The sequence below is a fragment of the Gigantopelta aegis genome, chromosome 3 (genome assembly GCF_016097555.1).
Source record: "Gigantopelta aegis isolate Gae_Host chromosome 3, Gae_host_genome, whole genome shotgun sequence".
In the NCBI taxonomy this organism is placed as follows: domain Eukaryota; kingdom Metazoa; phylum Mollusca; class Gastropoda; order Neomphalida; family Peltospiridae; genus Gigantopelta; species Gigantopelta aegis.
Genome location: NC_054701.1, coordinates 44,462,572 through 44,480,077, shown reverse-complemented (window position 1 = coordinate 44,480,077; position 17,506 = coordinate 44,462,572). Strand labels below are relative to the sequence as shown.

Below are 17,506 nucleotides of genomic sequence, written 5' to 3'. Positions count from 1 at the left end.
TAATACTCATAGTGTAAAGTATAGTAAATACAAATAGCCTGTATATAATAATACTCATAGTGTAAAGTATAGTAAATATAAATACCCTCTATATAATAATACTCATAGTGTAAAGTATAGTAAATACAAATAGCCTGTATATAATAATACTCATAGTGTAAAGTATAGTAAATATAAATAGCCTGTATATAATAATACTCATAGTGTAAAGTATAGTAAATATAAATACCCTCTATATAATAATACTCATAGTGTAAAGTATAGTAAATACAAATAGCCTGTATATAATAATACTCATAGTGTAAAGTATAGTAAATATAAATAGCCTGTATATAATAATACTCATAGTGTAAAGTATAGTAAATATAAATAGTCTGTATATAATAATACTCATAGTGTAAAGTATAGTAAATATAAATAAATATAAATACCCTCTATATAATAATACTCATAGTGTAAAGTATAGTAAATACAAATAGCCTGTATATAATAATACTCATAGTGTAAAGTATAGTAAATACAAATAGTCTGTATATAATAATACTCATAGTGTAAAGTATAGTAAATATAAATACCCTCTATATAATAATACTCATAGTGTAAAGTATAGTAAATACAAATAGCCTGTATATAATAATACTCATAGTGTAAAGTATAGTAAATATAAATACCCTCTATATAATAATACTCATAGTGTAAAGTATAGTAAATACAAATAGTCTGTATATAATAATACTCATAGTGTAAAGTATAGTAAATATAAATAGTCTGTATATAATAATACTCATAGTGTAAAGTATAGTAAATATAAATACCCTCTATATAATAATACTCGTAGTGTAAAGTATAGTAAATACAAATAGCCTGTATATAATAATACTCATAGTGTAAAGTATAGTAAATATAAATAGCCTCTACATAATAATACTCATAGTGTAAAGTATAGTAAATATAAATAGTCTGTATATAATAATACTCATAGTGTAAAGTATAGTAAATATAAATACCCTCTATATAATAATACTCATAGTGTAAAGTATAGTAAATACAAATAGCCTGTATATAATAATACTCATAGTGTAAAGTATAGTAAATACAAATAGTCTGTATATAATAATACTCATAGTGTAAAGTATAGTAAATATAAATACCCTCTATATAATAATACTCATAGTGTAAAGTATAGTAAATACAAATAGCCTGTATATAATAATACTCATAGTGTAAAGTATAGTAAATATAAATAGCCTCTACATAATAATACTCATAGTGTAAAGTATAGTAAATATAAATAGCCTCTATATAATAATACTCATAGTGTAAAGTATAGTAAATACAAATAGCCTGTATATAATAATACTCATAGTGTAAAGTATAGTAAATATAAATAGTCTGTATATAATAATACTCATAGTGTAAAGTATAGTAAATATAAATACTCCCTGTATATAATAATACTCATAGTGTAAAGTATAGTAAATATAAATAGCCTGTATATAATAATACTCATAGTGTAAAGTATAGTAAATATAAATAGCCTCTACATAATAATACTCATAGTGTAAAGTATAGTAAATATAAATAGCCTCTACATAATAATACTCATAGTGTAAAGTATAGTAAATATAAATAGCCTCTATATAATAATACTCATAGTGTAAAGTATAGTAAATATAAATAGTCTGTATATAATAATACTCATAGTGTAAAGTATAGTAAATACAAATAGTCTGTATATAATAATACTCATAGTGTAAAGTATAGTAAATATAAATACCCTCTATATAATAATACTCATAGTGTAAAGTATAGTAAATACAAATAGCCTGTATATAATAATACTCATAGTGTAAAGTATAGTAAATATAAATAGCCTGTATATAATAATACTCATAGTGTAAAGTATAGTAAATATATAAATACCCTCTATATAATAATATAATAATACTCATAGTGTAAAGTATAGTAAATACAAATAGCCTGTATATAATAATACTCATAGTGTAAAGTATAGTAAATATAAATAGCCTCTACATAATAATACTCATAGTGTAAAGTATAGTAAATATAAATACCCTCTATATAATAATACTCATAGTGTAAAGTATAGTAAATACAAATAGCCTGTATATAATAATACTCATAGTGTAAAGTATAGTAAATATAAATACCCTCTATATAATAATACTCATAGTGTAAAGTATAGTAAATACAAATAGTCTGTATATAATAATACTCATAGTGTAAAGTATAGTAAATATAAATACCCTCTATATAATAATACTCATAGTGTAAAGTATAGTAAATATAAATAGTCTGTATATAATAATACTCATAGTGTAAAGTATAGTAAATATAAATACCCTCTATATAATAATACTCATAGTGTAAAGTATAGTAAATACAAATAGCCTGTATATAATAATACTCATAGTGTAAAGTATAGTAAATATAAATAGCCTCTACATAATAATACTCATAGTGTAAAGTATAGTAAATATAAATAGTCTGTATATAATAATACTCATAGTGTAAAGTATAGTAAATATAAATACCCTCTATATAATAATACTCTTAGTGTAAAGTATAGTAAATACAAATAGCCTGTATATAATAATACTCATAGTGTAAAGTATAGTAAATACAAATAGTCTGTATATAATAATACTCATAGTGTAAAGTATAGTAAATATAAATACCCTCTATATAATAATACTCATAGTGTAAAGTATAGTAAATACAAATAGCCTGTATATAATAATACTCATAGTGTAAAGTATAGTAAATATAAATAGCCTCTACATAATAATACTCATAGTGTAAAGTATAGTAAATATAAATAGCCTCTACATAATAATACTCATAGTGTAAAGTATAGTAAATACAAATAGCCTGTATATAATAATACTCATAGTGTAAAGTATAGTAAATATAAATAGTCTGTATATAATAATACTCATAGTGTAAAGTATAGTAAATACAAATAGTCTGTATATAATAATACTCATAGTGTAAAGTATATAATACTCATAGTGTAAAGTATAGTAAATATAAATACCCTCTATATAATAATACTCATAGTGTAAAGTATAGTAAATACAAATAGCCTGTATATAATAATACTCATAGTGTAAAGTATAGTAAATACAAATAGTCTGTATATAATAATACTCATAGTGTAAAGTATAGTAAATATAAATACCCTCTATATAATAATACTCATAGTGTAAAGTATAGTAAATACAAATAGCCTGTATATAATAATACTCATAGTGTAAAGTATAGTAAATATAAATACCCTCTATATAATAATACTCATAGTGTAAAGTATAGTAAATACAAATAGCCTGTATATAATAATACTCATAGTGTAAAGTATAGTAAATATAAATAGCCTGTATATAATAATACTCATAGTGTAAAGTATAGTAAATATAAATAGCCTGTATATAATAATACTCATAGTGTAAAGTATAGTAAATACAAATAGCCTCTACATAATAATACTCGTAGTGTAAAGTATAGTAAATATAAATACCCTCTATATAATAATACTCATAGTGTAAAGTATAGTAAATACAAATAGCCTGTACATAATAATACTCATAGTGTAAAGTATAGTAAATATAAATACCCTCTATATAATAATACTCATAGTGTAAAGTATAGTAAATACAAATAGCCTGTACATAATAATACTCATAGTGTAAAGTATAGTAAATATAAATACCCTCTATATAATAATACTCATAGTGTAATTTCTTCATACAATGAACAGCTATTTTTTTTTCTACATAAGTTCTATCTACACAGTGTTGTCTTGGAAAGATTTTGAAATATTTAAAGGAAAAAAAATAAATCATCAATCATTAGATTTTACTTCATTTTTAATGAAATATTAAACTTAAATTTAAATTTGTGAAAAAAAATTAAAATCTGAAACTGTAAAATTTTGCATTTTAGATATGATAAGTGGAGGCTTATTAAAGATATGGTGACTGAATTCATGGTACATTATTAGAAATGTGTCAGAGGGATGGTGAAAGTCACAACATTGGGGCCATTTGCAACAAATTTTTACACACTAATTTCAGGGGACATTAGACATGATAGGCCTCAGATTCAATTTTGACCTGCTATATTTACTTAAAGCCGCACACCCTAGTTCCATCCAGCGAAAATAAATTATAATTTGGTTAATCTACAAACCTGTAACACACTTAGATCACGTTTTTATCAAATGGAGTGAAAAAGCAGGTTTTATATTGATAAATACCATGGGAATCCCCATGTCCCAATTGCTTGAAGTAATTTTGAAAGTTAGTATTCTGATGTCGCTCGAAGCACAACAATACCTACGTCACGACAAATTTCACAAACTTGGGGTGCGTTTCTTTCACCTCTCCTGGACATGTTCCAACTGTTCTGTCCTGGTTGTATCCCCTCTCCAGATATCGTAAGACTTAGCAAAATTATTGGTTTTAAGGGTTTGTAACGTTTTGTATTGAGACACTTACTTGTCTGAACTTTATTGTTACTGAAAATGTTCACGAACTGTGAAGAAAAATCTCACAAATGAACAACAAATCGGATGTTGATTGCACGAACCGTGCACGAGAAAACAAACCGAACCAAAATGATAACGGTCACGTGGTATACCAACATCTGTGACATTGAAATGGAAATATCCCCTCTAAAAATAGATTAGACCTTGTCTGCTTAACGTTTTTTTCTCAAATGCGCTTGCGTTTTTAAGAAATACGAAAAATTTATTTTGTGGTATTACAAACACCAGGATTACCAAAAAACACTTCAGGTGAATGGAAATGTATATTCTAAATAATAAACGGTAAGTAAAGTGCAATTTTATTTGTGAAAAAAATGGGTTTAATAGCGAAAAACAACGCCGTAATGGTTAACAACTACATATAGCCGTAACTAGGGTGTGTCCCTTTAATCTACTTCATTTACTGTATTAGACATGTAGCCACTTTGTAAAAGGCAAAACAGCCCATATAAATACATATTAATATGAATATGCCCTACAGATGTTACTTAGGTATACACCATAATATGTTTTTTGTTGACGACAAATTTGAAAATGAAGATTTTGTCACAAAATGCTGATATAAATCCTACCAAGAGGTACTTGCACCATATTTTTCAGTTTCCAGTGATAACTGTTAACAAGTGTAATCATGTGCCAGTGTCTTGGATACCTCAGTGTAGTATTTCTTGATTGGAAGGATGTTTGTAGTAATGACCACTGAATATGCATTATGGATTATTCTGCCATATGTATTACAAGCCAAATGTTAACCTTTTTGGCACATTTTCTGCAATAAACTTGACAAGTGTACCAGCATCTGATTACTGAACACAATAAATACATTCAGACAGCATAGAATATTAGCCTATTAGATTTTTCTAAGGATAAAAGACCATTTTTGAAAAATGACTGAAGTGTGTAATTTACATAAATGTAGGTGAAATGTATTATTAGAGTACTTAATCTTGTTAAAAATTGTATACTATTTATTTAAAGTGTTTAATTACATTTAGTAGTGATATATTCATTATATTTAGATCTTCTGACCAATTGCAATAATTGAGAAACTCATTAAAATTCAATTTGTAAAAAACATTTAACATCTCAATATTGACCAACAAAATCCAACTTTTGCTCTTTTTTACCAAATTATTAGCTCAAAACTGTTAAAAAATATTGCAACAACATGTAGTAACATCAGAGGTCATTTTATGCTATTTTGGAGGATATTGAAATTTAAAAGTTGAAAATTTTAATTTTTAATAAATTTAAAAAAAAGGTTTTTTAATTTAATAAAATATTTAGAAAATAAATAAATTAGTTTTCATATTCCATGCGGTATTCACAATCAGTCTGTGTAATTTCACCTCTCTGGTTATAATACTTTCATCAGAATCAAGCATTTAACCGGTGTAATGTGTGAACTATATCAGGCCTCAGACCACAATTAGTCTACAGGCTGGTAGGTACTGGGTTCGGATCCCAGTCGAGGCATGGGATTTTTAATCCAGATACCGACTCCAAACCCTGAGTGAGTGCTCCGCAAGGCTCAATGGGTAGGTGTAAACCACTTGCACCGACCAGTGATCCATAACTGGTTCAACAAAGGCCATGGTTTGTGCTATCCTGCCTGTGGGAAGCACAAATAAAAGATCCCTTGCTGCCTGTCGTAAAGAAGAGTAGCCTATGTGGCGACAGCGGGTTTCCTCTAAAAACAGTGTCAGAATGACCATATGTTTGACGTCCAATAGCCGATGATAAGATTAAAAATCAATGTGCTCTAGTGGCGTCGTTAAATAAAACAAACTTTACAGACCACAATTAATTTCGCTATATGTTTCTATATAGCCTTAGTGGCTATAACATTTTTATTAATATCAGCAGGCCCGTGAAGTTTTGTATGTACCTTTGCCTGCATGGGGGACACATACCCTGAAAAGGACAACCCCTGTTGTCCAGCTCTTTCTCCCAGCATATTGGTTTAAACAGACACACCCTCTAAACCAGGCCGGAGTACACCCATTTTACACAAAAAGCACTACTTTTGCATGGGCCGGAATTACCACAAACAAGTCTTCAATGTCAACAAGTTACACATGTTTACAAACTACATGCTATCCCCTGTCACTTCAGTCAAACAGTTGCCACTTCATAGCTGTCTGCCATGAAATAATCACAGTCAAACAGCAGACTACTTGCGCGGTCAAATTTCCGGATTTTGGACAACCAAATGGGAAGATAACTGTAATCTGAGGCCTATCAGTCTATTGCTCCAGTGTAGCATTAGACTGGGTATGAGCTGGGGGAGATATTTTTACGGCATAGCATTAGACTAGATACGAGCTCGAAAATACTGTTAACTAACTTCAGTAAATGACCGACGTTCATTGTTTCAGCGAGAAATGAAAACGCAGGATTAAAAAACCCCAACAACAATGTTACATTACATTAGTATCCTGGTGGGATACTGGGTTATTGAAGTCTGGTATCCAAAATTAAATTCTGGTATCCCCGGGATATCGAGATACTGTTAATCTCGAACACTTGCATTATGGCTTGCATTCGTAACAAGGGACACTTAACCAAATATTGAGGTATGGTTATAAATTCTACTAGCCGAATTTTGTTTTTAAAATTTACAAACTGACCCGTGTTTACGTCGGCCATTTTGGATTATCGCGAAAACTTTTGATACGGCACTGTAAAGTATAGTAAATACAAATAGCCTCTACATACATGTAATAATACTCATAGTGTAAAGTATAGTAAATACAAATACCCTATACATAATACTCATAGTGTAAAGTATAGTAAATACAACCTATACATAATACTCATAGTGTAAAGTATAGTAAATACAAATAGCCTCTACATACATGCACATGTAATAATACTCATAGTGTAAAGTATAGTAAATACAAATACCCTATACATAATACTCATAGTGTAAAGTATAGTAAATACAAATACCCTATACATAATAATACTCATAGTGTAAAGTATAGTAAATACAAATAGCCTATACATAATAATACTCATAGTGTAAAGTATAGTAAATACAAATACCCTATACATAATAATACTCATAGTGTAAAGTATAGTAAATACAAATACCCTATACATAATAATACTCATAGGGTAAAGTATAGTAAATACAAATACCCTATACATAATAATACTCATAGGGTAAAGTATAGTAAATACAAATACCCTCTATATAATAATACTCATAGGGTAAAGTATAGTAAATACAAATACCCTATACATAATAATACTCATAGGGTAAAGTATAGTAAATACAAATACCCTATACATAATAATACTCATAGGGTAAAGTATAGTAAATACAAATACCCTATACATAATACTCATAGGGTAAAGTATAGTAAATACAAATACCCTATACATAATAATACTCATAGTGCAAAATATCATATAATAATGAATTTATTATATGATTAAAACAGAAACTCTCTTCTTTGGGTCATATTATGGTTTGTCCATTAACTTAATATGTGTAGACCATATTTTGGATACTCATGCATACAGGGACCATCAACCTCATAAGCAGGCAGGGCTTCTAGATTATGGTAGCCCCACTCCCATGGCTAGTAATATTCAGTGTTGGGCTAGTAAATAACTACTATAACTAGCCCAACGGCTAGTGGAAAAAAACCCTTGTCAAATGCTACATTTACATATTTTGTAAATATGAATATCCTGCTCCCTCTTTCCACCCAAATCTAAGGATTTTTAAACTCTATCTCCCTCTTTAGGTGATATGTCTGATTATTACTATTAGTAAAATTGTATTTATTTAAAGTAGGGCTAGTGATTTTTTAATCATGGCTAGTACATTTTTAAAATCACTGATCCCATGGCTAGTGGATTTTATATAAATTCTAGAAGCCCTGTAAGCAGGAATAGTTATTTGGGATGGCAGTGTGCTGCATACCATTACCACTAAGATACCATGACCCACAATGTATGTTTCAATGTTTACAGCACATTAAAGTGATTCTTGTTTTTAAATGTCAGTTACTTAGTTTGAAATCGAACATTGCAAAATTTCACAGTTTTTCTATTACCTTACATCAACACATCTTCACATCAACGCCTAAACACACATTTAGTTTTTTCTGTGATTACTGTAAATCATGAAAATAAATGCGTCATCATATTACCGTACTGCGTTTGGTCAGGAAATGCGTATTTTTTATTAATGTGTCTCGTACATTGTAAATGCTATTTAAAAGATCACTCTGTAAACAAGAAATGCTGAGTTGTTTTCAATAAAGTTTTATCTCAAATTGATTAAATGAAAAAAAGTTGTCATTTGTTATGACAGTCAATCCAGTGGAAGCAGGCCATGTTTTGTTAGGTGGTGGTAATTTTCTCCATGTCTCATACTGAGCACAGGGCAGAACGTAGTCCAGTGGTAAAGCGCTCACTTGATGTGCAGTCGGTTTAGGATCAATCCCCGTTGGTGGCTCCATTGGGCTATTTCTCATTCCAGCCAGTGCTCCACAACTGGTGTAACATAGGCTGTGGTATGTACTGTCTTGTCTGTGGGATGGTGCATATAGAAGATCCCTTGCTGCTAATCGAAAAGAGTAGCCCATGAAGTGGCAACAGCGGGTTTCCTCACTATATCTGTGTGGTCCTTGACCATATGTCGAATGCTATATAACTGTAAATAAAATGTGTTGAGTGTTGTTAAATAAAATATTCCTTCATACTGAGCACCATAGAAATGACATGGTGTGAAGTTAATATAGTACATCTACTTAACATAGAAAGAAAGAAAGAAATGTTTTATTTAACGACGCACTCAACACATTTTATTTACGGTTATATGGTTAAGGACCACACAGATTTTGAGAGGAAACCCGCTGTCGCCACTATATGGGCTACTCTTCCGATTAGCAGCAAGGGATCTTTTATTTGCGCTTCCCACAGGCAGGATAGCACAAACCATGGCCTTTGTTGAACCAGTTATGGATCACTGGTCGGTTTAAGTGGTTTACACCTACCCATTGAGCCTTGCGGAGCACTCATTCAGGGTTTGGAGTCGGTATCTGGATTAAAAATCCCATGCCTCAACTGGGATCCGAACCCAGTACCTACCAGCCTGTAGACCGATGGCCTACCACGATGCCACCGAGGCCGGTCTACTTAACATAGAAGACGTAGAAGATGTAAGAAGAAAAGTAAAAGTGTTTTGGGGGGAAAAAAAACCCAACTGTTTTTATGTGCAGTACCAGTTAAAAATTTTGAATAAAATTGGCAAATTTTATTTCAATATTGCAAAATAATTTCATTTAATAATTGATATTTTGTCAGAAAATAACTGTGTTTCTGCAATTTTTTTCATTTAATAGATAATTTGGCGAAATGTTCTGCTCAACCAGAGATAGCCCTGGTGTGCAATTTAGAAAACAATCGTCTCAGAAATAAATAACTTGTAGTTCATACTGTAGTGAGAAAAGGACATTCTTTGGTGGGACAGACTAAAGAGTAATCAACAACAACAACTCATGGATTGTTTGCTTAACTTGGTCATGATGCATTTCTTCAAAGTTTGTTTTTCATGATTTTTTATGATCTGATTACTTTCTGTTGACATACAGTCACACTGGCATTCTAACAGATGCACAAAAATTATAATGCGTTAAGTAATTATTGTACCAATACATCTGTCACAGTTTTTACATTATTATCTTGCTTACGTACATTAATTTCATGGTTTACAGTATTTGTTATTATTTTGCATCTCACGTTTCTCTTGTCATTTAGTATATATTAACTGTGACAAACTCATGAGTGACCGAGGCATGGGGCAAAACCTCAAATTCGGGCAACAGTGATAGAGATATTTGGGCATAATGTGCTAACCTGAGACCTTTTTACCATGTACATGTATTTCCATCATTCTACCCTCAAAATTAGTTGTAATTCATGTAAAAATGCATAGTGATTCGACTGTAACCGTATATACATGTAGGTGTTTGGCAGTAATACTGATATGAATAAATGTTGTTATCCAGATTCGGGCATTTTCGTTTAATTTGGGCAAAAGCCTGCCATGCCGCCCCCCCCCCCCCCCCCCCCCCCCCCCCCGAAAAAAAAAAAATGGGAGCGTATAAACTATGTAAACTCTGACCCATAGGTAGCATTTTCCAGAATAAGGTCTTTTGTTTTGTTTTTTGTCTCAGCTGAGTGATTATTAGCAGAGGTTTTGGTCATGGTTAAAGGGTTTTTTCTAAATGCAGTAATTGGTTTAACCTTTATATTGAGACTTGTAAGGAACAAGTGATGTGCTTTTGTATAGGGATCAAGATTTTTGTAAATTATGATTTTCACATTTTGAAAATACATATTTCAATACTTTTAACTCCCATTTGGCTATATGTACATGTACCCTGTACCTAGAATTTATGTATTCAGATACCGTACAAATGTCATGTGCTTTATTGATGACTGAATGCTGAAGTTACTATTCAGACTATTTTGAGGCCAGCTTTTAGGCTTCTTTTATATTTATACAGCTTGTATTTATATACATGTAGTTGTTGTCTTTAAAAACCACATAGTTTAGTTTTTAACAAATAATAAGTTAAAAATGTTCATGACTCGTTAGTTTTAATACTGTTATGTAGAGCATGACACCACCTATGAGAGAAATGCTAATCTAAAACATAAATATATATGTATATATATTCACCCATGCAAACACCCCCCACCCCTACCAGTACTTCAAAATTCTTTCCCACAGCCCTGATAAAGTATATAACATGTTTTAATAAAGTTTGAATAATTAAGTGAGTTTTTTTATAAGCTATGACGAAATAATATTGACGTGTTACTTATTATGTGTTTTTTGTACTCACATCATTTTCTAGATTTCCATAAAAAGGGCACCTACTCATGATATGGTTAAATATATGAATAATTTTAAATTATTTTGTTAATATCGCTTTTTTTAACGTACCAATTTATATTACAGTGTGCTTCTACATTTTCAGTATTAAAAAAGCAAGATTATTGATAATGAAATTTTTTCTTCTTTTAAAATGTTTTAATTTTTATATCAGATGGTAAAAGTAACCACACCGGGTTTGACATCAGACAACAGGGGCCAAGCTCATCTGATCACCGACTCGGTTCATATAAAAAACAACCTGTCAAAAGCCGCAGAGAAAATATCAAAATCCCAGTCCCGCGAATCTTCTGAGCCGCAGACGAACGTGAAGAACTGTGTACACGATTCTACGGCAGACACCGAATCCGAGAAGAAACCCAATCCCACGTCCATCGACCGCGTGGACAACTCTCTGTCGGAGTGTAAAAACGACGTGCTCAAGGACCCGGATGGTATCAAATCAGAGTGCGGTTTTGAAAACCCGTCGGTGCGGGACAAAGGCGTGAAGATTCAGATCTCGGTGAGCGAGGAGAAGGACGGCAGCGTCACGATTCCCCGGACTGTGTCGCTGACCGACGTCACCAAGCCGCTGACCATCGAGACCAAGTTTGGCGGCTCGGCGTCGTCGGGACCCAGCAGTGAGAGCACGGACACCGCGTCTGAGGTGGGCAGCGTCTTCAGCTCCCCGGGAGGAAGCTTCCACACACCGTCCTCCTGTCAGAGCAGTCCTCAACTCTCAGCTGATGGTGCTGCAACAGGTACATACATTGATTAAGGCAAGGCAAGGCATACATGGCAAGCTCTGGCACTTTTCTGGGCGAGACGAGACGTAGCCCAGTGGTAAAGCTCGGTTGATGTGCGGTCGGTTTGGGATCAATCCCCGTTGGTAGGCCCATTTAGCTATTTCTTGCTCCCAGCCATTGCACCACGACTGGTATATCAAAGGCCGTGGTATGTGCTATCCAGTCAATGGGATGGTGCATATAAAAGATCCCTTGCTGCTAATCAAAAAGAGTACCCATAAAGTGGTGACATCGGGTTTCCTCCCTCAATATCTGTGTGGTCCTTAACCATATGTAGGACACCATATAACTGTAAATAAAATGTGTCGAGTGCGTTGTTAAATAAAACATTTCCTTCCTTTACCAAATTTGCTAATTGCGAATTTGAATAACAATTGGCGAATTTTATTTTAATTTGGTAAACTAATTTTGTGCAGTATTTGTTATTTTGTACGAAAAAATTTACAATTTTAAAGTTTAATCATAGATAATTTTGCTAAACTTTCTGCTCACCCAGAGCTAGCCTTGGCAGAGAAAGGAAAATTTTACATACTATATATTATGCTGAAAACTCTAGTTAGGCTGAAAACATACTGAAGCTGGGTCTGGTGAGTCTGGTGCTGTCAAAATATAATGCAGGCTCCTCTCTGTTGTCTGTTGCCAGATCTGTAGTTTGTACCAACACAGACCTGGTGTATTTTTATTTTTCGATTCAGTGCAATTCGTTTTGGACTTGCTATACTCGCCAGACCCAGACCCTGATTTGATTAATTTTAGACCTTCACAAGACAATACCAGTACGTGTCTATAGTGCTGTCCAACCTCCTACAAAAATTTAATTTTTAGTCCCCTACCATCCCAACCTATGGGGACTATAGGTTTCATCTCTGTCTGTCCATCAGTCTGTCTTCTGGATGTTTTTTGCAGAAGGCTTTGAGATCCTGAGCTGAAATTTTGTGTATAGCTTCATCATGTACTGTTACAGATCTAGTTTGACTTTCATGACGATTTACCCATTTGTGATGGAGTTATGGCCCTTGAACTTAGGGGATGTGAAAATTTTGTTGTAGATGTAGGTGACCTTTTGTCTAAACCTGTCATTCTGGATGTGTTAAAACTGCTGGCACTTTTATTAGTTATTTAAACCAGGTGTGAAAATAGCCATACTGGTATGGTAGACACCAAATAGCTGTGGTAATATTATACATATAGTCCATTCTTTTTGGTCAGTTGAAAAATTATCTGGACATGAGATAACATTGGTTTTGGTCAGATGTTCTAATGATGACCTCTTAGATGCTGTGAGAAGTAGGATCTGCTTTCAGTCGTACTGGGAACTTGTAAAATTAATTTTTCTGTTCTTAGAAAAAGTATCAAACATTATCCTGTTGCACAGAAACTCTTGATGAACTTTCAAGTGTTTGAAAGTCAGTCATTTGTTAATATGTCAAATCAGAAGAAGGTACTGACTATATATCTTGCATATATCATTATAATGTGTTAATTTGTTTTTAAAAGTGTCGGTTGAAAAACAAAAAAGGTTAATGAAACATAAATATACTCTTCAAATGGCAACGAAAAACATTAATTAAAAAAAAAAAATGTATTTGGAGCATATTTTGAAATACATGGTTTAGAAGGTGTATGGACACTGTACTTTGTATATAACAAAAGTTAATTTCTGTTATTTCAGGTGACGTAAAGACAGAGCCTTCAGACAATTCCACAACAGCTGCAGTTAATTGTAACTCAAGTAAGGAAATTACTGAAGGAAGACCCAAATCTAAACATAGAAGTGGATCACAGGGCTTTTCTCCAAAGGTTTGTAGCATTTCAATTTGGAGCTTACTAATGCACATACAGGTTTCAAGACTGCAGCCAAATGCTCAGAGAAGCCCAGCACCTAGCCATAAATAAAAAATAATATAAAAAAAAAATAATAATAAAACATTTATAACTGATTTTAGTATGTTTAAAATAAGGGTAAAATATTATTTAAATATTTTGTTTATTTAACAGATGATCTAGAATCTAACAAGTATCTCAGTTTGAACCGATGTGTGAAATGGAGCTAGGACATTTGGTGACTGGATATTCATACTAAATATCTGGGTCCACCCTTCCATCTGTTCTTTTGCCCTGACCCACGACACTCTTGAAAAGTTCTCCGGCAGATGTCTATGTGTTAAATGCTGTTTGTTGTTACAGGATCTTCTAGACCTGCTAAAGAATGTTGAAAATGAGATTGAGACTTGTGAAGCAAACCTGAAAGAGGAAATTGAAAAAAGAAAGAAATTCAAGGTTGGTTCCTTTGCATTTCATCTAGATTTATTTTTTTAAATTATATCCATTTAAGGTTTCACCATTCTTTCTTTGTCTATCGGCCATCTCAATGGTAAATGAGTCAGAAGACACGACAATGGCAGGTGACAAAATCTAGCTGTCAGTGGAGTGCTCGCCTGATGTGATTTGGTCATATAATGTGATTGAACCCTCATTGTCTGATTGTGTTTGGTTTTTTCCTGCCCCAACCATTGCACCACAACTGGTTTATCAAAGGCCATGGTATGTGTTGTCCTGTCAATGGGAACATGAACATGAAAGACCCTGTGCTGCTAATGTCAGAATTAGAAATGTTTAACATCCACTAACCAATGATTGTCATGGCAGTGGCCTTACACTTCTAAGCAGAGACATACAAGTTTTGTTTTGTCCTATTATACATGAAGAGATCATTTTCAAAACGTGATATATCCATTTATGTACAGTCAAATCTGTCTTAAGCAGTCGCACAAGGGAGTAGATAAAAGTGGCCGCTTAAGACAGGTGGCAGCAGAGTACAGGTTGTCACATATGTAGTCTTTAAACCATATGTTGTTGTTTCTTGTTTTACCGTCTGTACTGCTAACCAATGGATGTGTGCTTCACAGTTGACCATAAATCAACTTTTGACATGTCGTCTCCTTCAGAAATAATGCAAATGGAATGTATTAAATTAACCATTCTCAACAAGTTTGTTTTCTCTTTCCATTTAATTTCTACTTCATGTGGTGTATTGTCATGGTAAGTGAACCTACAAATGTCAAGCATAGCCTGCCCAGAGGCAATTAGAAGCATTCCTGAGTCAGACTTTCTTGATACACAGTAGAGATGTCGGGACTGAATGGGTACTAGTATTGTTGAAAGTGTGAAGATCGGTTATTTGCTGCACCTTATCACTGTTGTTAAAATATCCCTTTTTATATAATAGTAAAACTTTACTGTGGCTGCTTAATACAGGTATTTTAGCAATTTGGGATCCGATTTAGGTGGCCGCTAGGACAGGTTTGACTAATTTTAAGACAAATGATGTTTTGTTATATGGTATTAAGGGATATTAAAACCCATGACTGATCTTTATTCGGACCTATATTTAATTTTAATTTTGTTTTGTTCTTCTTTTTTTTTTCAGATTGACGACTGCCGTCGGACTCATAACTACGACCAGTTCATCACAACCTTTCTTACGATGCTAGCAGAGCAGGGTCAGCTTGCCCGGCTTGTTGAGCAAAACGTCAACGTGAAAAAACGTCAAGGTGCTCCCATAGGACGACAGCAGTCCAAAGCTATATCCAGAGATAATCGAAGTAAGGCACGGGCTAAGCGAAGAAGATGAAAATTGCTGCTTGATTCCCTCCCAAGACATACAACATTTCCAACATTATGACTCAGTTACTTTACATGCTGCAATTGTTTTCTGTTTCAGAAGCCAGACCAGTCCAAAGTGTGGCTACAGAAAACCCCCTGGTTAATCCAGTACATGCTCATTCAAGAGGCTGCAAAAGCTTATCATTCAAGAGGCTGCAAAAGCTTATCATTCCAATGCCTGGAATATCAAAAACTTGGCCATTGTTAAACCTTTTCAGTTGAAAAACTAGCTTACCGTGGCCAGTGCAGAAGTAATATATGGTGCTTACAGATTCGGTGTGTTGATGCAATGGGCCAATGCAATACAGTTTTCAACACCTTGACTTCCATGTTTTGCAGTTGGCTTCTAATTGTAGAGCCTGGCCAGCGCAGAAGTTGTGATAGTTGTGGATATTTGGTGCTGAAATCATCAACGGGCAGATGCAATAGTGAATACATATATAATAAAACAAATAAAAAATAAAATAAAATAAAATAAATAAATGAGATGACTGCATTTTTTATTTTACCTTCAAGGGTGAGACTAATTACATTATTTTTGTTATGTGAGTGAGGTATTTCAATTTCATTACAGACCAGTTTAAAGTTATACTTAAAAAAAAATTGTGATTTGTTAAAGATACTATCTATAGGGTGTATACCACCAAATCAAATCCCATAGACAATTGTAACATATTTGACTAAAACTCCTACCTGCAGTGTATCAATCGACACATACACCAAGGATATAAATACTACCACCCTTAAAGTGAATCAGAAAAAAATGGGGGTCAAGCTGCTCATTTCAGACATAACGGATAGTGTCTATGGTTACCTTAGTTCTACACAAACATTTTTTACTTCTTTGTTATTTTTACAGGTACTCCAAACATGTTTCAAGCACAAGGCTACTTGACACAGTGGTACTAGATGAAATAAAATTGCATACATTTTTTGCCCAGATGAAACACATTTTTTTTACAACCAACACACTCACATTTAACACCAATCACAGGACTTGTGGTATTAACTGCTTTATCAAATGTTTGGTTCACCTCTAACTTTCACCCCACCGGAAGTTATTTGGTTTAGTACTACCTTTAGTTTGCTGGTTTATAACATGTTTGCAACTTGTATAATCTTTTAATGACTAGTATTACATATTAAATATATTTTCTTATTTAGAATATCAGTGTCTGTATATTCAGTGTCTTTCTAATCGTCTTAATGTTTGTAAGTAGCCTAAACTGGATTTGGTATCAAAATAATTTTGTATGTATGAAAAAAATAACAAATTGGAAATAGTTTGACCTAGTACAAATATTAAGACCATAATATACAGCCATTAATATTTTATGCAAATTATATTTAATAAGTAATTACAATTGTTAAAAATTGAATTGGCAACATGTTAACAATCACAGCACACATAAATATATCAAAGCTGAGAACAAAAAAGAAAGAAAGAAAGACATTTTATTTACAGTTATAAAACGTCAGACATATGGTTAAGGACCACACAGATATTGAGAGAGGAAACCTGCTGTCGCCACTTCATGGGCTACTCTTCGATTAGCAGCAAGGAAT

General features: G+C 32.6%; 1 protein-coding gene across 3 annotated transcripts in view; it reads left to right on the top strand.

Annotated features, from left to right (window-relative positions):
- Nucleotides 1-16,428, top strand: part of LOC121368098 (ubiquitin carboxyl-terminal hydrolase BAP1-like) — a 43,046-nt gene extending 26,618 nt beyond the window's left edge. For all 3 annotated transcript variants that reach the window (XM_041492660.1, XM_041492659.1, XM_041492661.1), the window contains 4 exons: nucleotides 11,644-12,229; nucleotides 13,947-14,074; nucleotides 14,462-14,554; nucleotides 15,705-16,428. In XM_041492660.1, coding sequence (XP_041348594.1) covers nucleotides 11,644-12,229; nucleotides 13,947-14,074; nucleotides 14,462-14,554; nucleotides 15,705-15,908 — 1,011 coding nt within the window. In that variant the 3' untranslated portion in view covers nucleotides 15,909-16,428. The remainder of the gene's footprint in view (nucleotides 1-11,643; nucleotides 12,230-13,946; nucleotides 14,075-14,461; nucleotides 14,555-15,704) is intronic.
- The last annotated feature ends 1,078 nt before the right edge of the window (nucleotides 16,429-17,506 follow it).